General features: G+C 43.3%; 1 protein-coding gene across 1 annotated transcript in view; it reads left to right on the top strand.

The window, feature by feature from the left end:
* The first annotated feature begins 269 nt into the window (after positions 1-269).
* LOC130207499 (stromal membrane-associated protein 1-like) overlaps positions 270-24958 on the top strand; it is a 93498-nt gene continuing 68809 nt past the window's right edge. The window contains exons 1-4 of the mRNA XM_056436141.1: positions 270-528; positions 8897-9030; positions 13567-13652; positions 17901-17976. Coding sequence (XP_056292116.1) covers positions 411-528; positions 8897-9030; positions 13567-13652; positions 17901-17976 — 414 coding nt within the window. The 5' untranslated portion in view covers positions 270-410. The remainder of the gene's footprint in view (positions 529-8896; positions 9031-13566; positions 13653-17900; positions 17977-24958) is intronic.

The raw sequence follows: 24958 nt of genomic DNA, 5'->3' as shown, positions 1-24958 counted from the left end.
CCATCCTGGAGAGGGATCCTCCTCTGTTGCTCTCCTGAAGGGTTCTTCCCTTTCCCCCCCCTGAAGGGTTATTTGGGAGTTTTTCTTGATCCGATGTGAGGTTTTGGGACAGGGATGTCTATGTGTACAGATTGTAAAGCACTCCGAGACAAATTTGTAATTTGTGAAATTGGGCTATACAAATAAAAACTGAGTTCTGGAGAAATTCCGACAGCCTTGAAGGCACCAAGGATGCTGCTGCTCTGGCTCTCCATATTACCTTGTTAGCAGGTTGCAAACTAGCGGAATACAGGCGGTACAGTGCGGCTACGAGGGGGATGTCCCACCCTTTTTAATACAAGCTGAGGACTCCTTGGGTTTTTCATCGGCTCTACATAAACCAGCGGGACCAACTTGCAAACTTTGGCGAAATGACGACGCGGTCGGAGCGAGAAAAAGCCCAGAAACTGAATGAGCAGCATCAGGTCATTCTGTCTAAACTGCTGAGGGAGGCAGACAACAAGCACTGTGCCGACTGTGAGGCAAAAGGTAAGCATGAGAACCGCGTCAGAGCTGTGAGTGATGAAAATATGAAATTATTTAGGTAGGCGGTAACGGTGCGCTGAAGCTAGCAACATATTGTAACATTCGTCGAGGAGTCACTGATGTGGCGCAACGCGTAACGTTACATCTGTCTTAGCTTCACGCTCGTAGCTTAACGCAAAAGTGAGTCACGAAATTACTATTGAAAACACATAGTTTTTATTCTCAGTGTATTTATGTTGTACAATGCAAACAGAGTCAGTGCCTGTCCATTCATGCTTAAGGCAAAACGAGTACTATTGATTGAACGATAGGTGTGCATTTAACCACACGCGCACACACAATAAACTATTTCCGTTTAGGATCTTCAAAATAAAAAACCCTCGAGCTGTTTTATGTCGTCAAAAAAACGAAGAGAGAGATTGTTTTTAATTTGAGGTCAATGGCACAATAAATGATCTACAATAATAACATCTTACTTATCTGAAAGTATAGAAAACCACTTTGACTCGCTTCAGTGCTTGATTCAAACATGCATAATTACACTCTGAATACTTGATACATTACAGGACGAGCGATGTGTGTATGTAATTCGTCGTTAAGCATCGTAGGCTGATGATACTATTTTGTTTATGAGGTTTTAATATCGTATTTTATATCCTTCCAGCCTAATACGTTTTGGGAGGTCGCCGCGGAAATTCACGTTTAGAAAATCCGACATGGTGTACTTCCGGTGTCGTATTGCATGTTTGAGGCTAACTTGATTCAGGTCTGAGCCCACAGTATTGATGCCATGTCCTTGACTGGTTTATTAATGAGCGGAAAAGGTGCGTGTCCTGTGGAGGCAATATTCAGCTAGAGGAGTCGTTTGCTCGCTGAATGTACCGCGTGGAAAAACATGTCGGGCAGCAGATATTCCAGTTTTTATTTTTGTCTTCTTCCCAGCTTCAGCCAACACCTTATCTCTGACTCGCGATGCGCTCTCGGGCAAAACCTCCATGAAAAAAAAATAATGAAAGTTTGAGATCCCCGTGCACAAACTCTTCCTTATAGTTTAATCTCGAAATTCCCCCTAATCTATAGAACCCAGTCTTTAATTCGGCATACATCAACCATTAATGTCTTGCAAATCTTTTTCAAATGTGCACGCTGTAATTTGTTAATTCATAGTAGTGAGTGGTAACAACATAAACACATGAATACAAAAAGACAAACATTGAATAATATTTTGCACAATTTATTCAGCAAAAATGATTATATGATCGTGCTGTTACCTTAAACGTCTTAATTATATTGTATTTTTGTAAGTATGGAAGCATGAAATTCCCAGACTTTTGAGTGGAGTATGAACGTCTCATATTGGGGCTACCTATGACTGAGATTGTATGCCTTCTGCATCATCACCGCGCCTTTGCTGCCTTCTGGCAAATGTAATCCGTAGCACCAGATCTCCTTCAAGACCATGAATCAGATTTAATCATGATTAGACTGCTGCAGCTTCATCTTTTGCCCATTATAAGATATTAATATCTGTGTAAATAACATTTCATTATCATAGCCTGGGAGTGTAGCATGCACATTGTGAAATGGGAATGCACCTCAACTTGAATTACCAACATTTTCCAGGATAGGATACAGTAACTCCTTCAGACCAAATAGCATTTTGCTATATAAATGCATTATATTTAGACCACTTACTAGCTTTTTTCAGATGTTTCAACTGCCTCAGTCTGTCTTGGCGGATTGTGTCATTCTGGACCTTTTTCAACCAGCACTTTGACTCGATCAAATTCAACACAAGTCGGGAAGCACATGTTGTTTTCTGACGCTTTCAACAACAACTCCTCAGTGGAAGGAGCTGCTCGGGTACCATGGATGTGGTTCTATACAACCACCTTTTATCACATGAAAGTCCACACTGAGGTCCCATGATGACAACCTAACTACAGCCATGGCAACTGAATCCACAGAGGAATAATTGGGCTTTGAAAGGAATAACCTCATAAGTCCAAAGTTGAATTGTTAATTTGGGGCCAGTCGCTTACACACACACACACACACACACACACACACACACACACACACACACACACACACACACACACACACACACACACACACACTCTCAGTTTATTTGGGGCTAGTAGCTTGCTCACACACACACACACTCTCAGTTAATTTGGGGCTAGTAGCTTGCTCACACACACACACACACACACACACGCTCTCAGTTAATTTGGGGCTAGTAGCTTGCTCACACACACACACACACACACGCTCTCAGTTAATTTGGGGCTAGTAGCTTGCACACACACACACACACACACACGCTCTCAGTTAATTTGGGGCTAGTAGCTTGCTCACACACACACACACACACACACACACGCTCTCAGTTAATTTGGGGCTAGTAGCTTGCACACACACACACACACACACTCTCAGTTAATTTGGGGCTAGTAGCTTGCTCACACACACACACACACGCTCTCAGTTAATTTGGGGCTAGTGGCTTGCACACACACACACACACACACACGCTCTCAGTTAATTTGGGGCTAGTAGCTTGCACACACACACACACACACACACACACACACGCTCTCAGTTAATTTGGGGCTAGTGGCTTGCACACACACACACCTGCTTTTCCATGCGTCTTGAAAGGTGTGGCTAAAGACACGCATTTCAGTGTGGTTGCTCAACAGCTGATTGCCGTGACGCTACAACAACAGACAGTTGTATTTATGGTGTGACGTCCCTCTGACACACATTCATCTGAAGACAGTGCAGCAATGAACACTTTATTATAATCTGTAGTGATCCCAGCGAAAGGTTTGAGACTTGAAAGAAAAAAGGTTAACAATCAAATATTACAACGACAGATTTGTGACAAGAATATGGCTGACGCTTAATGTGAGGAAGCTGCCATCTCTGTTATCCTGTTCCAAAGATGGGTATTCACATATTAATTGTATTCTTAGCTGACAGTTGCTTTTTAGATCAGTTGATCTAATCGATATGTAAAATGGAATTCCTCCACAAATAATAACGACAACAACAACAACGCCACTTTAAATCTGAAATCTAAATGAGTTTTCTTACAAATATGTGTGCTGATGCAATAAACCCTTTTAGAGCAGTTTGTGATGACAACATGTTGATGGCGGCTGGTTGGTACACTACCCTGGTGAAGTGAAAAATATTTGTATGAAAAATATTACAATTATTAATCAATATGTTTCTTTCTTTATCCTTTATTTATGCAAGGAGACCTTCTGATTTCTGATCACCTGATTTAAGTCTGTTTCTCATTTCAAAAGGATGCCCGCAAAAAGAAGAAGACGTGTGTCCATCTGTGATGCAATAAGAAGTCTTTTAAAAACGTTTTCCCCCCAAAAAAGTGAGGTAAAATCATTTCAATATGTGTCAGTGCGGTTTGATTATAAATATTATATATTCATATATATATATATATACACGTCATTTTGGCCAGGGTAATAGTGACATGAGAATTTAATCCGGAGCCATGCTTCAAATGCGTGAAAAGAAGCAGCACCACTCCTTCGGATTGTTCAACTAAAGAAATCTTGGATTTAAAAAAAGGGAACACCTCACTCCCCAAAAACGACCTTTTGTATATCAGGTACTCTGTCACCTTAAATTCATGGATGGTGTTTCACCTCGACTCAAGCTGAATAGTTTATCACTGGTTTCTAGCATTGAGAAGTATCGACGAGGAAACAACAAACAAACAAAACAAGCGGGCTCTTCCTCCATGCTCTCGAGCTCCATACACTTGCCAGTACATTAGGTACACCCTAGCTAAAATATATCTGCCCCGCAATAATGGTGAATCCATTTCACAGCATATTTAGTAATAAATAAATAATGGTTTCAGCCGATGACTTGTTTCAGCACACTGCCTTCTGTCGCCAGCAGATGGCACCCCAGATTCACTTTCTCCAACCAGCCAACAATTACATTAGCTGACGTGAATACAAAAACGCTCAACTGGTCAAAAATGATTCTGCATGTCGCTGTTGCTTCTTCAGAGAACACCCAAAGACGCCAACCAGGTGCCAGATTGTGGGGTAAAAGTCCCCCGTGCCTGGTGTCCGGCTGCAGTGATTTAAAGACCCAGATGTTCCTTCATTTGTTTAGGGCACGTTTTCTTTATTTGTGCCGTGATAATGAAGCTGACACATTTCCTCCCCCTCACAGGAGCAGCCTCTCCGATCCTCTTCATCCCTGCTGACTCTGAATCACCCTAACAGACCAGCAGGGGGCAGCACAGAGCCAGTTTAAAAACACGATCCCTGTCACTCAATGATTTTCCACTCTCCTCAGGCCTTCCTGAGGACTGTTGGCAGCCTACCGGCGATTTTTTTACTAAGGACGTTTAATTAATTAGAAACTGGACATTGTTAAACTTCTTTTTAAAGATTGCCTCTAAATTTGTGCACGCCAGTGTTTTTCTCTCTCGTCTCAGAGAACGCTTTTATGCGGTTTTGCGAGCTGAAGAGACGAATAAAGTTGGTTTCAGCTGAACATCATTTAAGGAACTCTGAATATTCTGGAGCTCTAATGCTGAGTTTTCACTGTTTTACAAGAGGACGTTAAGCCTAAAGGTCCACTCGACTGAAAATGAGGATGAAGGATGATTTGATCGTTAGCGGCACGTCCAACATGGCTTTCTGGGAGCTGTGGTTCAGAAAACACAAAGTATTGTTCGTACTGCAGGATCTGTGCGAGTCAAGCCCAACGACTTGGTTGAAGTTCACAAAGTCTGTCTTTCAGCTTTGAAGCTTTAAACTTTAGCCATGACTCAGCCCCCCGCCCCAGAAGGGGGCGCTTCCTCGCCGCAGACTTTTTTCGAGGTCCAATCAAAGGCAAATTATTTGATTTAAATCCCTCTTGTAGCTGTAGACCCGCAAATACACTCTATTAGACAAAAAGAACATGTTAAAAGCTCCGCCAATGGTTTTGTTACGGTATAAACTTCCTGTCTCCCATAAGTGGGCGTGGTTATTGCCATCCCACCTCGCTTGGAGGGGCTGTGACCGTCGTGGGAACTGCTGAAAGCAGATTGTGTCATATTTGTCTAAATGTATTTATACTTTCTTTTTATAACGTTAGATATTTACACAACTTATTACAGCCTGATTCAGCCCTACAAAAAACCTGCTAGCTTACGTTGAGACTCCGCCCACTGTTGAGACTCCTCCCACTCCTCCTCTCTACCGCCATCTGCCTGATGGATCGTGGAGGTCTCCATCGTGGAATATGCCTACTATGAACTATTCATACACTCTGTCATATTTATTGAATGTATTTTAACTCTAAATCTGTCCTTCTGTACACATTACATCTATTGCTTCTGTCCATCCTGGAGAGGGATCCTCCTCTGTTGCTCTCCTGGAGGTTTCTTCCCTTTTTCCCCCTGAAGGGTTATTTGGGAGTTTTTCCTGGTCCGATGTGAGGTTTTGGGGCAGGGATGTCTATGTGTACAGATTGTAAAGCACTCCGAGACAAATTTGTGAAATTGGGCTTTGCAAATAAACTGAATTGAAACTGAATTGAATTGAATTACGTTAGTCACGTGTATGTGTGTGTGTGTGTGGCTCATTTGGGTCAGCTGTCTATTTTTGCTACGTTATTGAGTGTGAACAAGCCACATGAGACGCTCCTGTTTTATGCTATTTATTCAGCTCGAAGTGATCGCAAGCATCAGACGCGCACACTCTTTCATTTGGAAACTCTCGGTGAAGGTTGTTCTCAGGTTTGGGCGGTAAAGGTCGTTTTCTACACCAGTTGAAGGGTTTTGGGAACAGTGTTGTTCTAAAAAGGCCAACAGATAGAAATGGCTGCATCCAAACAAACGCTCGGTTAACGGAGACCGGTGCAGTAGGTCAGCGGTCATACATCCGAGTGGCTTTCACCCTCCTCAGACGGGACTCCTCTTTAAACTATGGCTATTATAGTGCGCACGCCACAGAAGTGTCATGTCGCCAAAGTACTTGCAGCCATAGATAAATAATGCTGCCGCGTTAGCCTTCGTGCTAAGGTCTGACTCTTTGTGCTCACGTTGGAACCCTGTTGTGTCCATACTTGGCATACTTGCTGATCGGATATATTCCATGGTGAAAGGAGCGTCTGTAAAAGGGTGGATAAATACATTTCATTTCCGATAAATTCTTCACAACAAAACTTTTTAGTTATTACCTTCGCATTGAAAATGCGGAAGGTTATGTTTTGATCGCCGTGTATTTATTTATTTATTTATTTGTATGCGTGTTACTCGCATAAAACCGAATTGCATGAAATTTGGTCGGATGATTGGTTATTATCCGGGGACTATTTGATTAGATTTTGGGATCGATTGGGTCAAAGGTCAAGGTCATGAAAAAGACAACATCTTCTTTTTACCATTGCGCAGTCAATTTCTATCCAATTGGCATCCAACTAATGCAAAAATGTTCATAATTCAATGCCCAATCTTGTGATGTGCGAAGGTATGCGCTCTACCGAGTGCCCGTTCTAGTTTTTATTGTGTTCCTTTTTTCCCTACAGGACGCAGAACAACACAGTTTAGAACTAGAACACTTCAATTGGCCCACAAAACTCTGAACTAATAAATTAGGGTAGCTGGTTGAACAGGGACTGTTTCTATGCACACAAAAGTAGAACAGATTACTATCATGAATCCGGATAAACCACAGGAGCCTGATTACCCATTTAGAAATGAGCAAAAACGCAGTTTACACAGATGTTGTCATCAGTTGGATTTGGCTGCTCCATTTCATTTACAGTAACATTTTCAAAGTTCTGTGTTAATTTTGAATTTTTTTGTTTTTTTTTCACGCGTACATTCTGGACATTTTACTGCACTTCTTCTGCTGCGATGCACGAAGGAACAAGGGAAAACTCTGGTTGCGGACAAAAGTGAGGAATATTCCGATGACCCAAAACTACTCTGAGGAATGGCTGGAACTCGCCAGTCGGAGCGTCAGCCCCTCAGCCCATCATCTCGGGGAGAAATGTCACTGACGGGGTTGCAATCAAATTGAAAGTATAATTCTTACGAGCCATTTTTTAGGAGATGCGCTTTCGGGGAGGTTATTGCGGAGCGGACCAAAGAGAAGTCCGGCTTACTTTGGCAGAGCTGCTTTGATTCTGGCTTAACGGTCAGTCATCCCTGCCTTAATGCTCCTTTAGGCCGTCTATAGCGCATTAGGGTCACCGCATTAACACACTGATGCGCTCACTCGGGCCCCCTAGAATGGACGCCTTCTCCCCCCGCCGCCATCCCACCAACCCTGCTGCTCCACCACCATCATCATCATCATATAACCGGAATCCATAAAAGTAGATCCTGTGGGCGTGCTGCGTTCAAAGTTGCTTTTTTAAAATTGCCAGATCGGCGGAGGGTGAGCGCCGCGGCCCGGAGGGACGGAGCCGACGCCAGCCACTAGGCAATGACAATTATTTGACTTGTCGTGTCCGTGCCATCTCCTATTTATCCCCGTGCAGATTTGGCAGAGCGAGGGCTTGTTTTATGCTACTTCTATACATGATGGATGATGCATCTGTTCGACAGATTTCCGGTAAGGATGCTCCTTACCACAACTCGCAGCAACATAACATTTATCAAGATATTATGTTGGTATGCACGAGTGTGTTAATGCTCAGTGGGTTTAATGGCCTCTAATATGCTTCAAAGGGCTTCTCGGTGCATTTTAAATCACCCTTTTTCCCTTGGGGGGGGAAAAATAGGACGGAGCTTCGTCTGAAATTCTTTTTTCTTTAGAATTTGACAATCATGCCCACTTTGGTCGGCAGTAAGCCGGGTTTCACATTTCAGGACACTTCCACATTGGCTTCCCTTGGCAGAACCGGAGGTGCCGTTCCCATTTGTACATTGCTGCGAGAATATAAACATGTCATAATGGCAGGCCCTGCCTTTGAGTGTGGCCGCTCTGAACTGAAGGTAAAAGAACTTTAACAACAAGATTGGATGACTCGCTAAGTCGCTAATCTTATCGGAGACGTAGCGGAGCTGCCGAAGGGCCTGTCGATGGCGTTGAAGGTACGAGGCCCTGTACGTGTTTATGGGCGGTTTGTTGGATTACATCCAAAGTGGCCAACACGAGAAATGGAATGGTTTCCTTTTAGTCCTTCCTCCGCCAGGTGATGTCACTGTTATTAGGATCTGCTCCAGAGTTTCAGCAGTTTAACGTTTCATGCATTCTTGACCTGCCCACTATTTTTGTTTGAGCTAGTGGCCAGGCATTACACGTTGCACCCTTTTAAAAATAATTGAACCAATGCAGCTTTAAAAGCCGAAACTCTCCTTTTCTATTTCCCATTGCAGGTCCACGATGGGCGTCATGGAACCTCGGGGTGTTCATGTGCATCCGCTGTGCTGGCATCCACCGCAACCTGGGTGTCCACATCTCCAGAGTCAAATCTGTCAACCTGGACCAGTGGACCCCTGAGCAGATCCAGGTACACACACACACACACACACACACAACCCTTTACACCAGCATGGAAATACTGCAGTGACGCGTTCAATATTAACGAGAAAATCGACCTGAAGTGACAGTTCTTACGGCTTCTCAAAAGTGTAGTCTGTTTGCTTTGAGAATTTCAACTGGTCTCTCTAGAAAGGAAGAGGACATGCTTTATAATGTTTACACAGAATTTATTTGGGATTTATATCTGAGACCAATTTGGACCCAATTTGTTCTCATCCTAGTATCTCCTTTAAAAAAAAAAAAGAAGAAGAACAATTTGACACACAATCACAGAGCTAGAAGGAAGAATATTCACACTGTACAGGATCCAGGATGCCGAGAAGCTCATGGACTCCATTATCTTTGGTCCATAAATCAACACAACTAGAGACCGTGTTTCTGCCGTCGCCTCCCCTCCTCGGGTCTCAGTCCCTGAGGAGTCCTGGCTACGGCTCGAGGCTAAACCTAAAGCCTTGGCCAGCTCCACACCTTCCCACCACGAGCCTTGGTCCTTGGTCCGTGCTCACAGCAGCTCGGGAGGCAGGCATCCCTCTACTGCCACTCAACACTTCAAAGTCCAGCTGTCCAGTAAGTCAATCCCTTTCCCGGGACCTCACATCGGATCAGGAAAAACTCCCCAAAAAACTTTTCAAAAGGGAAAAAAGTGAAGAAACCTTCAGGAGAGCAACAGAGGAGGATCCCTCACCAGGATGGACAGAAGCAATAGATGTCATGTGTACAGAATGAACAGAGTTACAACACATTCAGTGAATATGACAGAATGTATGAATAATTAGTAGTAGGCATGGACTACGATCCAGACCTCCACAATCCGTGAAACAGAAAGAGGAAGAGAGGAGAGCAGGCAGCATCAGCAGGGCCACAGTAGGAGGCCTCCCCACCAGGCAATAGGCATTGCGAAAGAGCCTTTGCTGCAAGAGGCACAGAGAAGGAGGCAGGGCCATTGGGAAGGAGGCCAGGGGCTGGATGCAGGAAGCAGGGGCAAGGAGTCAGGACCCAGGACCAGCTTCACACACAGCCACACCCAAAGGACCCTATGAGACGTGAAGTCACAAAGACTCAGGGGAGGAAGTGGAGTTAGTAATGTGTAATGGAGAGATGTAAATTCATCCATAAGGAGAGAGAGAAGAGGAGAGAGCCCAGTGTATCCGAAACTTCCCCCAGCAGCCTATAAGCCTATAGCAGCATATCCAGGGGCTGGACCAGGTGAGCCTGATTCAGCCCGAACTATAAGACTATCAAAGAGGAAAGTCTTAAGTCTACCCTTAAATGGGCGTGGCCTGACTCCTGGACCTCCACCCACTCCTCCTCTGTCATCAACTCCTCCCTGTCTACCGATCCATCTCCATCTAAAATATACATATCTCAGCACAGCACAGAAACAACCTAATCCAAGTCACCAATAGCCTCCTCCTCTCTGATGACCACTCCCTCAACAACCTTATCCTACTGGACCTCAACGCAGCCTTTGACACGATCAACCACTCCAGCCACCCTCCACTGAGCCCTTTCCTGTCATCCCCATCTGACCGCCAACAGTTAATTATCATCAATAAATCCAAATCCTACTCCACGATCAGCATCTGCCTCACAGATATGAATTCAATTTTCAATTCAATTCATTTTGTATAGCCCAAAATCACAAATTGCAAATTTGCATCAGCGGGATTCACAATCCGTACACATACGACGCACAAAGACCTGGATGCAAGTCGACTTCATCAAACTCGACAGCGACACATCTGAAATCCTCATCATCGGCCCCAAGTCACGAAGCGAATCGCACCGTCACTTCTTCCTCTGAATCGATGGCACCACTGTTCCTGTTCCACACACAACCTTTGACCTTGGCGTCATCTTTGACGCCACGTCAAGCACATCACAAAAAACACCGTCTTTCATCTTAAAACATTCCCCCGTTCACGCCGCTCCCTCTCCTCTTCAGCCGGAGAGACACTCATCCCCGCCGTCTTCCCCTCTCGGCTGGACCACTGCCACAGCATCCTGTTCTGCCTGTTTCCTCTCCCGCACCAGAGATCCCAATCCAGTTCAAGATTCTCCTCCTCATCGCCTACAAAGCCCTCCACAAGCTCGCCCCTCCATTCCTTTTCCTTTTATGACCTTCGACACTGACTCGCCCACCACCTCAGATCTGGAGACACCAACCTCCTCACCCCCTCCTAATCTCTCCAAGCATTGGACCTGGGGGGACAGGGCCTTCTCCATTGCTGCCCCCTCCCTCTGGAACTCTCTCCTCCAAGCACCTCAGATATTCTCCATCACTCGCCACTTTCAAAAGGGCACTTAAAACTAATTTATTTACCCGTCAGCTAGTTTTTATTTTGTGTTTCAATATTGTCATCTTGTTGTTTCTAGTGTTTGTCTTAGACAAACAATGTGCTTGTTGTGGCTGGATTTCTTCTTTCTTGGTCTAATCTCTTGTCCTGACGCTTATAAACTTGTATCTCTCCTATCTGACTGCTGGTGAGACGTCACAGGACACTCACCCTCTGGACCTCAGTAATCAAACACCCACAGGACACAGAGTTTGGATCAGAGTTTAATTCACGTAGATTTATTTGTAACTAGAACGGGCACTCGGTAGAGCGCATACTTTCGCATATCACAATATTGGGCATTGAATTCTGAACATTTTGGCATTAGTTGCATGCCAATTGGATGAAAATTGACCGCGCTATGGTAAAAAGAAGATTTTGACCTTTTCATGACCTTGACCTTTGACCCGATCGATCCCAAAGTCTAATCAAATGGTCCCCGGATAATAACCAATCATCCCACCAAATTGTATGCGATTCGGTTTAATACTTTTTGAGTTCTGCGAATAACACGCATACAAATAAATAAATAAATACACGGCGATCAAAACATAACCTTCCGCATTTTCAATGCGAAGGTAATAACAGTTTCACAAATAAACCTGGTCTGGGTCCGGTATTAAAGACAACGACCTCCCTCCACATCTGTCTTTCCTAACCCCCGAACAAACACACTGACATATTATTTATACATCACACTCAATGTAGGTGCCGCCTCCGTCCACTCCCTCATTACATATTAGTACTCGTCACTCAGTGTGACCGCTGTCCCAGTCCAAGCCGGTTACTTTAAGGAATGTGAGGTTTCTTGCTGACGTCTCCCCCCTCGTTACTTCTCTTATCGTTATTGTGTCTGAGCCTCCTGGTCCTCGCTCTGCAGTCTCCTCTCTACCGGTTACGACTAGGGATGCACCGATCTGATCGGCGCCGATCCATATCGGCCGATATTCCCATTAACGGTTTTGATCGGCGTTCTCAAAACGGCCGATCAGATGACGTGACATCTGCGAGAACTATCAGACGTTTCAATCGCGGCGCATCGCAACGGAGACGATGCGCCCGGCGAGGGCCGCAGAGTGAGAGGTCCACGAGGGGATCCTCACCACCGAGCGGCGTCCCCGTCCCCCGAGTTGAATCACTGGGTCGACTCAGCCGACTCTCACATGTCTGCCCCTATAGACTGATGCTCACGGTAAACGCATTCGATCGGGAGCGCGCGAGGGTTTTGATAAAGTTAGCGGAAGGATTTAAGTGACAACATCCGGTTTTGCAAAGTTAGCGAAAAGAACCACGTGAAACAACATCCGTTTATCAAAATAAGATGTCGACAAATCATACACGAACATATAAAAGTAAACTATGAACTGATTTAGTATCTTTATAGATCTTTTCTGAGATTTAGCTTAAATTATGCTAACATTAAAACATTTTTACTGTACCAAGGAAGAGTTTATAAAAATAAGTCTGACTTTTGTATTAAATAAAGTCCTGTATATAGATTTTCCCAAGAGTTCCAGGAAATGAATAATGCAGATGTGTTCCATACATATCTGAAATCCCCTACAATAGCAATCAAACAATTTTAATGTATCAATTAGGACATTTTTCAAAGTAAAAGTCCTAAATGTTTAAAGAAATCGATAATTTCTTTAATGTTTGAGTTGCTTTATATATGTATTTCCTCATAGTTCTCATAGCAATAATGCTACACAATAAATAGAATGCTTCAATCGACTCGGTGATCGGTATTATCGGATGGGCAGATACTGATTTCAGTGATCGGTGATCGGTGATCGGCACCAAAAACCTGATCGGTGCATCTCTAGTTACGACTGGAGCAGCACAAGCCCGCTGGGTCTATCTATGTCTGGCGTTGTTGACCCTCGTCTGAGTGTGTGTGTGTGTGCCCTCTCAATCATCTTTGTAGATGTAATTTAAGCCTAATATAACACAATGGAAACGTTTAATACACCCTATGTATATATGTTCTGGAAGCACCCAATTTGAAACATTTTAACCACCACATGCTGTAAGTAGCTTTACATCGGTGGTCAAATTGAGTCAAATACAAATGCAACAAAAGAAAGAACCCAGCACGTGCCTTTGACATGTCCTTTAACCGTTTTACCAATTTTGGTATCGTTCTGTGTTCCTTCCTCTCCTTGCAGAGTATGGTGGACATGGGCAACAACCGGGCCAAACGGCTGTATGAAGACCACCTCCCGGAGAGCTTCAGACGGCCACAGACGGACCAGTATCCTCCTCCCGCCTTGAGTCTGTGTGCTTTACTCTCTGACCGTCTATTTACTGCCCTGTGCGTTCATTCGACCCCGACTTCATTTAACACACAAACTCGGTTTGAAACAATACATGTCGCCACACATTGGTGTGGAAAAGTCCCTGACTTTGAACGCTTGTGTGCAGATACGATGTGCGCCCTATACAAACGCCTGCATCGAGCACCAGAATGAAATCTGCTGCCCTGATCGGATGGGATTTATGACAAATCCTCCCAGCCGCTGTAACGGTCCGTCGTGAGAAATGGGGGCAGTTTGTTCTCGAAACCTCAGCCGGCAGTGAGGCGCAGTCACGTTTGATGCATTCTTCTTTGGCAGGTCAAATGATCTAGTCCATATCAATGATGTACTCCGGACTGATTTACAGCACGTCGGCATGCTGATCAGTTCAACCCGACCTGAAATCACTCCACCATCAAACTAGAGCTTTCGTCTGCGCCTCCTCAATCGCCTCCGGCGAGGCACAGGAGGAGTGACGGGGGGCGCCAAGTCGACGTCACTCCATGCAGTTAAATCGGGGACGCCTCGAGCAGCGTCTGCGACAACGGCGAGCAAAGTGGCATCCAATTCCCCCTCACGATACGGGCCGAGGCAGCTGTGTGGTTAACGTTGCGGCATATGTTTATATTTCCGCCAGCAGACTGAAATAAATAATCTCCCCGTGTGAAATGCGGCTCTAATACCCTATCTTGTATCTGGCAGGCCCGTTTGTGCGGGTGGTCATCATTCCTCACTCTTTTGAAGGCCATTAGTCGTTCCCACAGCAGCGCCGCTGGCTGAAAACGGCAGATAACGGACCCGGGATTAGAGGAGCTATACTGTCTGAGTGTGTGTGTGCGTGTGTGAGCGTTTCCCATGTGTCCTCCGGTGTCCACACTCGCTAAACAATTTGGGTCCTGCCATTTACTGTGCTATGTATGTAAATGACATAGCCCCCCCCCCCCCCCGGCCATTATTTCTCAACTCCTACATGAGTGCTTGTGTAATTACAGATGTTTTTTCCTTCAGTGTGGACACATTCATGTCGCCATGCCTATATTTACAGTTATAGAATTTGACTAATTTGTGTTCTCATTTGCCGATGAACATTTTTTTGTTCGGGGGAATTCCACTAATTAGCTCCTGTAATTAGCCATATTCTAAATCGTCATTTATGCACGTCACACTTTAAAAGTCTTGAAACCCCCGATTGCATCCTCGTCAATCCTCCCTCCGCCCAAACAACGCTCAGATGTCCCTGGCTCGTGGCTAACGTTAGTGCATCGTGACAAATATCGCATATGGAACTAGAATGGGCACTCGGTAGAGCGCTTACCTTCGCATATCACAAGATTGGGCATTAAGTTATGAACATGTTGGCATTCGTTGCATGCCAATTGGATATAAATTGACCGCACTATGGTAAAAAGAAGATGTTGACCTTTTCATGACCTTGACCGTGACCTTTGACCCGATCGATCCCAAAATCTAATCAAATGGTCCCCGGATAATAACCAATCATCCCACCAAATTTCATGCAATTCAAGAAGATTTTGACCTTTTTCATGACCTTGACCTTTGACCCGATCGATCCCAAAATCTAATCAAATGGTCCCCGGATAATAACCAATCATCCCACCAAATTTCATGCGATTCGGTTTAATACTTTTTTACTTAAGCGAATAACACTCATACAAATAAATAAATAAATACACGGCGATCAAAACATAACCTTCCGCATTTTCAATGCGAAGGTAATTAATCTGCAGATGCTCCGGTTGAAAATGAGTCTGAACCTTCTGATGGATGTCTTTTTCTTTTTTTAAAGGCAAAATGTGCTTAGGTCCGGCTTTGTTTTACCCTCACCTCACCCTTAATCATTTGCAGCCCCAACCGTAAGAGGAGTGAGGAGTCAGCAGTGGGCGTCGGTATAAAACAGCACTCGGCAATCAATGAAACCACGAGAGGTTCTTGAGCATAAAGAGGCTGTCGGGTCCGGCAGTATGCAAGATATTCCGCGGACAGACATCTACACACGTGAATGAACATGAGCCTCTCTCTAGTTTTGCATTCATTGTCACTCATTGACATCGCCACACCACATCAGAAGACTCTTTAAGAAATCTAAAATGTTTCACAAAGAATGTCTTGCGGTTATAAAATGTTTTGCTTCTTAGTAGAATCGTTTACATGGCTGGTATCCATAAACCTGTCTGAGGTTTACTCAAAAGAAGATAATGACGATTTACTGTGGAACTGCTGCTTTTTCCTAGCCTTTTGTGAAAACACACATAATATAAAATATAATCTGCATTCAGCATTAGTACAGCTCTACACTGGTGATTTTGTTTATTTTGTTTACACCAGTTTGGCAGCTGTTACCTGCAGCACCTCGATATAAATCTAAAATGTACCGGCACATGATTTTTTGTTTGTTTGTTTAGTTGATAACAAGTAGAATAGTTGGTCACTTAAAGATATGAAGTGAATTCAGCTGAACGAAGCCCATCTCTTCAGCGGGACAGCACTGAATGGACCGGCACTGATTCGTGTCAAAGTTCAGCAACAGGCCGTCCTTCTTCACCTCGCGCTCCACTGTGGTCATGTGACGAGTGCAGAGTGTTGTTGCGTGGCGTCCCGTCGGTTCTCACGTTTCTCTTAATGACATCCTCGTGAAATTTTGAGAGCTGTTATGGAAAATGATAGAATTTGAGAATGCTGTCTCTTCTTCCATTTTTGTAACCATTTTAAACATGACCCTTTTTCGACCATGTGGTAGTGGTGCACTTTAGTCCACGTGGTGATGGAAGTGATGTAATCGGACTAAATTCTAATGCCACTCGCGGTGTTGTCGAGACTCCATGGAAGCACAGAATACTGCAGGCCAAATGTTTGACTCTCCAGAGCCCTGAGGCCCCGCCCCCGCCGCGGCACAAATGTTTCCAAATTGCACCAACCGCAGTGCTGCACGTTCTCGGGTCCCCGTCGATACGCCCGCCCAAGAAGGCAAGATGAGCTGTTCTCGAGATATGCAAAGGGCACACGGAAAGACAGTCATTGCTTTATAATTGGATGTACATTTTCTGACCTGATGCCGGGAGCAGTACCTTCAGAAACTGTTACAAGTCAATTTTACAATTAAGAATGATAGAGAGATACGCATTCCTGATGATCTTCTGCCATGGTGGGGATTTGGTTGGTTTCGGTACAAGTATTACTCCGGGGTCTGGGAAAGAAAGATTGTGGTTTGCGTTCAGTCCTTTTCTTGAGGGATAGCTTGAGTAATTTAGAAGTGGTGTTGAATGGAATACTCATCCATTAACGAGCAGCTGGCATACTTCCAAAATGTATGATGCCTAAAAAGATAAATATCTGTTTAAGTGAACACACTGTATATATATATATATATAGCCCAGATAATATATTTTGATAAGATAGATAATCATAATAATGTGTGTGTATATATATATATCTATATAAAAGGTGGCCCTGTCCACAATAGGATTTGAGTTTTCTAATTTGTTTGGTGATCTGTCCGTCATTGTTTTCTGGTGTGTGAGACCAATCGCCAATACAGCCTCACTGTCAGGTAGAGGGGTGGGACCTAAGCGGGAGCATATTGCTGTGAAGTGTATATATACTGTATATATATATTTTTTATTTACATTTTTTCTGGACGTGGAACTAAAAACAAATCGTTTTGTTAAAATAAAAAAAATGCATTTACAATTAAGTTTTGTGGCTATGAAGAGAGCTTAGGTAAGTTTCAATGCCAGTTCAGTTCCCTGTCAGAAAGGGCTCTCCGACAGCAAGAGAAGGCAGAGAAAGATTTTTCAATATGATGAACATGTATAAAATCATTTACATGTTTTTAAACTGATGAGCACCTCATACAACCTGACTTCAAAACACCCAGACTATCCCTTTAATGGACAAAAAAATGTTTTGTCTTCCTCTAAAGGGCAATTTCTCACTCATTAGCTCCTCCTATGTTTCTGATCGTACCAGCAATTCCAGTCGGCATCCTCCTGATTACAACATTATTTTTCTTTTTTAAAACGCCTGCTGTATCATCCACTAAAATGTGGAAAACAAAAACTTGGCACTGCCAGGTTTTCTCTCTCCAGTATTCCTGAAAACTACAACATGTTAAAGGTTTGGATCTCCCGTGTGTGCAGAATAGATATTTTTGTCGTATTATTTCAATCCTTAATCCAAGCCTTTAGAGCAGTGGAGGTCTTCATCCGGGACAAGTACGAGAGGAAAAAGTACTACAACAAGGAGGCCCTGACTACAGCTCCGGTAGGCGTAACCCTCTCTTGTTTACATGTTAGCCCATGTTCTTGTCATGACTGTGTACAGAGCTGCCATTTCATGGACCCGTGTGCATCACATCGTTGCATACAGTATATTTTCATGGAAGACGCCATGTTTGATGCCAGCATCTTCGAAAGACAGAAACCAACATGTGTGTGTCTATATATATATATATACATATATATATATAATACTGTTCAAAAGTTTTTGGGTCACCCAGACAGTTTCTTGTTTTCCATGAAAACTCACACTTTTATTTATCAAATGAATTCCAAAATTAATAGAAAATATAGTCGATACATTGACGAGGTTAGAAATAATAATTTCAAATATTAATGTTGTTCTACAAACTCAAAGGAAGGCCAGTTTTATAGCTGCTCTCACCAGCATAACTGTTTTCAGCTGTGCTAACATAAAAAGGGATTTCAAGGGTTTTCTAACCCTCCGTTAGTCTTCTAAGGCGATAACACAATGTACCATTAGAGCACTGGAGATGGGCCTCTATACACCTATGTAGAGATTTCATTAAAAACCAGACATTTCCACCTAGAATAGTCATTTACCACATTGACAATGTATAGAGTGTATTTCTAATTAATGTAATATTATCTTCATTTAAGAAAACTGTGCTTTTCTTTGAAAAATAAGGACATTTAGAAGTTTTTTTTCTTCTTTTTCTAAGTGACCCCAAACTTTTGAAGGGTCGTGTGTGTGTGTGTACATATATATGATCCCTCCATCTTGTGCTTCTAGCTAAAACATCGTGTCATAGAGGGTGCGATTTAGGCTGCTGTTGTGCTAAAATATAAAATGTGCTACATGTCAAATTTGGCATCCATTCCTCACACAAGACATTTGAATGAGTTCCAGCACTGACTTATTATCTGTGCCGAGGCCTCGTGATTGGATTGGATTTTGGATTCAATCTATTGTCATTGCACAGAGTACACGTACACAGGCAACGAAATGTATTCTCTGCGTTTGACCCATCCTTAGTTATTAAGGAGCAGTGGGCTGCAGTGAAGCGCCCGGGGAGCAACTGGGGGTTCAGTGACTTGCTCACGGACACTTCGACTTGCAACTAATGGGGAGAGCGGCGATCGAACCGACGACCTTAGTGTTGCAGGACGACCCCCTCGCCCCCACTGAGCTACAGCCGCTTCCAGTATCTTCTTATCCATCAACTGTAAAGTTTGTTTTTATTTACACCAGCGCTCATGCCTTTCTATGCAACGTGCGTGTGTTCACGCACAAAGTCCCACTTTAACAATCGTAACACTCCTCAGCAGACGATATACTCAGCAGGCCCCGTCTGTACGGTGTGTATGGTAGAGCAGAACAATTACTGTTTCCTTGGTCTGTCGAAGAACACCTCGCTACTCAATGTGTTCACATTCAAGGAAGTTCACTGCATTGCTCCCAATGTACTGACACAGCAATAGACTTAACGGCTAGGAGCAAGAACAACAAGTCTGAACAAATAAAGGTAAATAACTAGAATGGGCACTCGGTAGAGCGCATACCTTCGAATATCACAAGATTGGGCATTGAATTATGAACATTTTGGCATTAGTTGCATGCCAATTGGATATAAATTGACCGTGCTATGGTAAAAAGAAGATTTTGACCTTTTCATGACCTTGACCTTTGACCCAATCGATCCCAAAATCTAATCGAATGGTCCCCGGATAATAACCAATCATCCCACCAAATTTCATGCGATTCAAGAAGATTTTGACCTTTTCATGACCTTGACCTTTGACCCAATCGATCCCAAAATCTATTCAAATGGTCCCCGGATAATAACCAATCATCCCACCAAATTTCATGCGATTCGGTTTAATAATTTTTGTGTTATGCGAGTAACATGCTTACAAATAAATAAATAAATACACGGTGATCAAAACATAACCTTCTGCATTTTCAATGCGAAGGTAATAAAAGAATAGACAAGATTTTTATGTACATATTATTTCACTCATACGAGTGGAACCCATACATGATATTCTCTCCCGATGTACGTTGTTATGTATCTCGATACAGAGCATGTTTTCTGGTAATTCCATAAATAAATAGTCAATACGAAATACCCAAATGGTCTTGAATACCCTTGTGGAATACTTCACAAATAAAAAGTGCTTTACTCATTTGATTTAAGAACTTGAGTGCAAAATATTCAGATCTTCTGAGAAAGTTGAGGTGGTATGTGGTCGTCATTGTCAATCAAAACGATGTAAATGTGTGCCACGTTTCTCGATGCATAGCTTCATAACGATTCCATTGCAATACAAACCATTATCATATTGAACAAGAAAGGGCACTGGGTAGAGCGCATACCTTCGCATATCACAAGATTGGGCATTGAATTATGAACATTTTGGCATTAGTTGCATGCCAATTGGACAAAAATGTATCGTGCTATGGTTAAAAAAAAGATGTTGACCTTTCCATGACCTTGACCTTGACCCGATTGATCCCAAAATCTAATCAAATGGTCCCCGGATAATAACCAATCATCCCACCAAATTTCATGCGATTCGGTTCAATACTTTTTGAGTTTTGTGAATAACACGCATACAAATAAATAAATAAATAAATACACGGCGATCAAAACATAACCTTCCGCATTTTCAATGCGAAGGTAATTACCGGCCTGGCTTGAATGGTGGCATTTTTAAAATCCAGTTGAATCATTATTGCCTCTGCCATAATTTTTCTAAGCGTTCCCCCGTCGATGAGCAATTATGAAGCTGACTGCTCTTCTTAGAAAGACGCGGGACAAGATGCAGGGAGCGGGAAGCGCTCTCAAACACCAACAACACCGGAGCTACACAACTGCAAAATGTCTCTCATCCATCTCTGGCACGTCTTTATTTCATCTTCCCGTTTCTTCCTCTCCCTGTCCCTCGTTCCGATTCCCTGAGTCTTTTCTTTCTGTCTGTTTCTTCAGTTTGTTCTTTTTTCTTTCTCCTTCTCCCCCCCCCCCCCTGTTTTCTCTGAAGCGTTGCCAGCAGCCAGACTGATCTAGGATCTGTTTCTGCCGCCCCCGCAGACGGCTTGGCTTTTATATGCAAATGAATTATTAAAAACAACTCATTATCACTTTAAGCAGTTTGGTGCAGATGGGGAAAGAGGAGGGCGGGCTACTCTCTCTCTGTGTGTGTGTGTGTGTGTTGGGTGTGGGATGTGTGTGGTGTGTGTGATAATGGTGTCTATGAGCTTCTCGGCATCCTGGATCCTGTACAGTGTGGATATTCTTCCTTCTAGCTCTGTGTGTTGGCCTGACTTATTTCTTGGTTTGCCTCGATGTTTGAAAGATAGCAGCAGTTAGTTGACAACTAAATATCGCCTTCATGAATGTTAATAATTGTAATACGATGTAAGATGTAAATTGGATTAGATGCAGGCAATATATCTTGTCCAAATGATCTCTCCTTTGTTGATTGTACCAGAATAATTTCTAAATATGTATCCTCAAACAAAACGTATAGGCTTTAAAAAATCTTTTATATGCTCATTCTTGTGCATATAAGAGGTTGAAGATGTGAGTGAGAGAACAGAGCGGTAGAGAGAGAGGACAGTGGGGTTTTGTAATGGACAGCTTGCGGTACTTTGTTCCCAGTTGGAGTACACAAGTACATCCACTTCATGCAGCATGAGCTCACTGCTCTGGAAGGAGTACGTTTCATTGGTGCATGTGTGCGCGTACAGCGCATTATTTCGATGTCGGCCGAATCTAAAAGACTTCACAGTGCATCTCGCAAACCCCTCTGTGACTGGCCTAAAAATGTCACGAGAGAGCGGGGAAGTCACCCTGGGGGGAGACTTTACTGATTTCCAACTTATTTGCCGGAGTTAGTCATACAAATACGGTTGTATGCTGTGTCGGCTGTGTCCACAGTGCTGGCCAATGTTCCGCGCTCCGACAGCCGCCGTGGCAGCCGACTTAACGTCTGCCAGTGCAGCCTCACGGAGCTGCGAGCATGGTGGATAGAATGGCAAAAGTTCAGTGCAGATTTTATTCTACATGTGTGTCGCTTTGTCTCGTCTTCCTTGTCTTTGATTGAGCTCGTTACCGTCGCATTGAAAATGCGGAAGGTTATGTTTTGATCGCCGTGTATTTATTTATTTATTTGTATGCGTGTTCCTCGCATAACTCAAAAAGTATTTAACCGAATCGCATGAAATTTGGTGGGATGATTGGTTATTATCCGGGGACCTTTTGATTCGATTTTGGGATCGATCAGGTCAAAGGTCAAGGTCAAGAAAAGGTCAACATCTTCTTTTTACCATAGCACGGTCAATTTCTATCCAATTGGCATGCAACTAATGCCAAAATGTTCATACTTCAATGCCCAATCTTGTGATATGCGAAGGTATGCGCTCTACCGAGTGCCCGTTCTAGTTTAGTTATTGTATGTTTACTTTTATTCATATTCTAGGTGTACAGTACACCTTCTTATTTCCAGCTGCAACAACATTTGACTGGTACACAAACTGTATATAAGAAGTGGTTGTTGGTTTGTGAACTGCAGTTTTGAAGCCTCAAGCTCCACATTTTGCCCGTATACATCTGGGTTGAGGAAAAGCTAGTTACATACTTAGTAGGTTCATGAAAATATTATGAAATACTTAGTAGGTTCATGAAAATATTATTAAATTCTTAGGTTTAGAAAAGGCTAGTTAAATATATAGTTAGGTTTGGGAAAAGATCGTTAAATACTTATTAAGAGGTTCTGAAATACTTAGTTAGATTTGGGAAAAGATGGGTAACATACATGGTTAGGTTTGGAATTTAAAAAGATATATACTTGGTTAGGTTTGGAAAAATATTGTTAAATATTTAGGTTTGAAAAGTTTTTTCAATACTTGGTAAAACTCTTTTCACATTAGGAACAAACAGTGGTTTGAGTTCGCTTTCTGCTTTTATTCTTACACCTTCACGACTATGGGGATAACATACCAACTAATTGTGTAGGATTTCTATGTATTTATCTATATGTATTGTTTTTCGGAGGTAAAGCTTCTTTTGCTCCATTCACACCAAAATCGTTGCACGTTATCACACCGCTTTACACAAATCTTCTCTTATTTGCTTTGTCGCAGAGTAAATCCACCGATCAAGATGATTCCAAATCAGAGATCCCACATTTCTCTTCCCCAAGACAAAGCTCAAGGTCATTCAGCTCTTGTTCTTTTAGAACACTGTGGACTTATGTTTCAGCTTAAAAATCTCACTGTGCTGCCACAATGCTTGTTTCATTAGACCCTGTATACCTCTGGACTTCAGCGAGTTTCCTCTGCAAAAGCACAAATGAAGCTGTGAAAGGTTTGCCCGGCGGTCATGTTTCGGTTTAGACATTTACCGTCTTTCTGCCTCACTATCAGCAGTTGCCACAGCAGATGGACAGATGCGTCTATCTCCGAGTCCTAATAACCTTTGTTCTTCCTCCCTCACCCAGCTCGCACTACTCCCCTTGCTATCTATCCACTCTTTATCTACTCCCCCCCCCCCTTTTCTCTATATCTTCATCATCAGCCCATCTGTGCCCGTTTAGTGCTGTGTCGACATCTCCAGCAGCATCATAGAAGGTGGAGGAAGTTTTGTGAGAGGGGTGGGGGAGAAAAGATAAATAAATAAAATAAAAAACAGAAAAAGCAGAGGGGAGATACAAAGTTAATTTGCATCTCGTCTTTGCTGCGTTCCCCACCATGGGAAACGAGAGCAGGCAGTCGCTTGATGCCTTAACGGTTGAGGACGGAGGGTGATGGATGGTGAAAGATGAAATATTGAGAGAAAAATAAAAATGTTCTGTTCTACCCTCAGAAAGACACAATCAGTGGTAGTTTCCTCCTGCGGCTCATGTAAGGGAGCAGAGGAGCAGGAGGAGGAAGGAAAGGAGGCTGGGCTCGATGTAACCACTTTGGAGATCACTGACCCATGTCTATTTCGGTTCCAATGCCAATACCAATCTGATATTGGAGCTCCTTTTGAATTACATTTCAATTTTGCGCGACACTTACGTTCAGTTTTTTGTGGATAGCCTGAAATTACAAATTTGCCTCAGAGGACTTTACAATCTGTACACATACGACATCTCTGTCCCAGGACCTCACATCGGATCAGGAAAAACTTCCCCAAAAAAGAGAAGAAACCTTCAGGAGAGCAACAGAGGAGGATCCCTCTACCCTATGGACTGAAGCAATAGATGTCATGTGTACAGATAAACAGTGTTACAGAGTCACAACACATTCAATGAATTTGACAAATGTATGAATAATGAGTAGGAGGCATGGATCACGATCCAGATTTTCACAATCCATAGAACCATGGCAGGAGGCAGGGCCAATAAGGCCAAGCCCTTGAGGCAGGAGGCACAAAGAAGGAGACAGGGCCATTGGGAAGGATGCAGGAAACAGTGGCAAAGAGTCAGGACCCAGGACCAGCTTCAGACACAGAGATGTCCAATGGAACCTATGAGGTGAGAAGGCACAACAACACTGTTGAAGAAGTAGATTTAGTAATGTGCAATGGAGAGATGAAAATTCATCCATAAGGAGAGAGAGAAGAAGAGATAGCTCAGTGTATCCTAAAACATCCCCCAGCAGCCAAAAAGCCTTTTACAGCATATCTAGGGGCTGACCAGGGTAAACCTGAGACAGCCCTAACTATAAGCACTATTAAAGAAAGTCTGAAGTTTACTCTTACATGAGGTGACTGTGTCTGCCTCCCGGACTGAAGGTTGAAGCTGGTTCCATAAAAGAGGAGCTTGATAACTGAAGGCTCTGGCTCACATTCTACTTTTTAGGACTCTCAAAACCACAAGTAGCCCCGCATTTAGTGAGCACAGCTCTCTAGTGCCACAAGTAAAATAAAATTGGTCCAAGCACAGAACCTTGTGGAACTCCGTGATTAACGTTGGTGGTCATCGAGGATTCATCGTTTACGAATACAAATTGAGATTGA

This window comes from Pseudoliparis swirei, chromosome 17 (assembly GCF_029220125.1).
Source record: "Pseudoliparis swirei isolate HS2019 ecotype Mariana Trench chromosome 17, NWPU_hadal_v1, whole genome shotgun sequence".
Lineage (NCBI taxonomy): Eukaryota > Metazoa > Chordata > Actinopteri > Perciformes > Liparidae > Pseudoliparis > Pseudoliparis swirei.
Note: the sequence above shows the minus strand (reverse complement) of the source record. Positions and strands in the feature narration are given on the sequence as shown.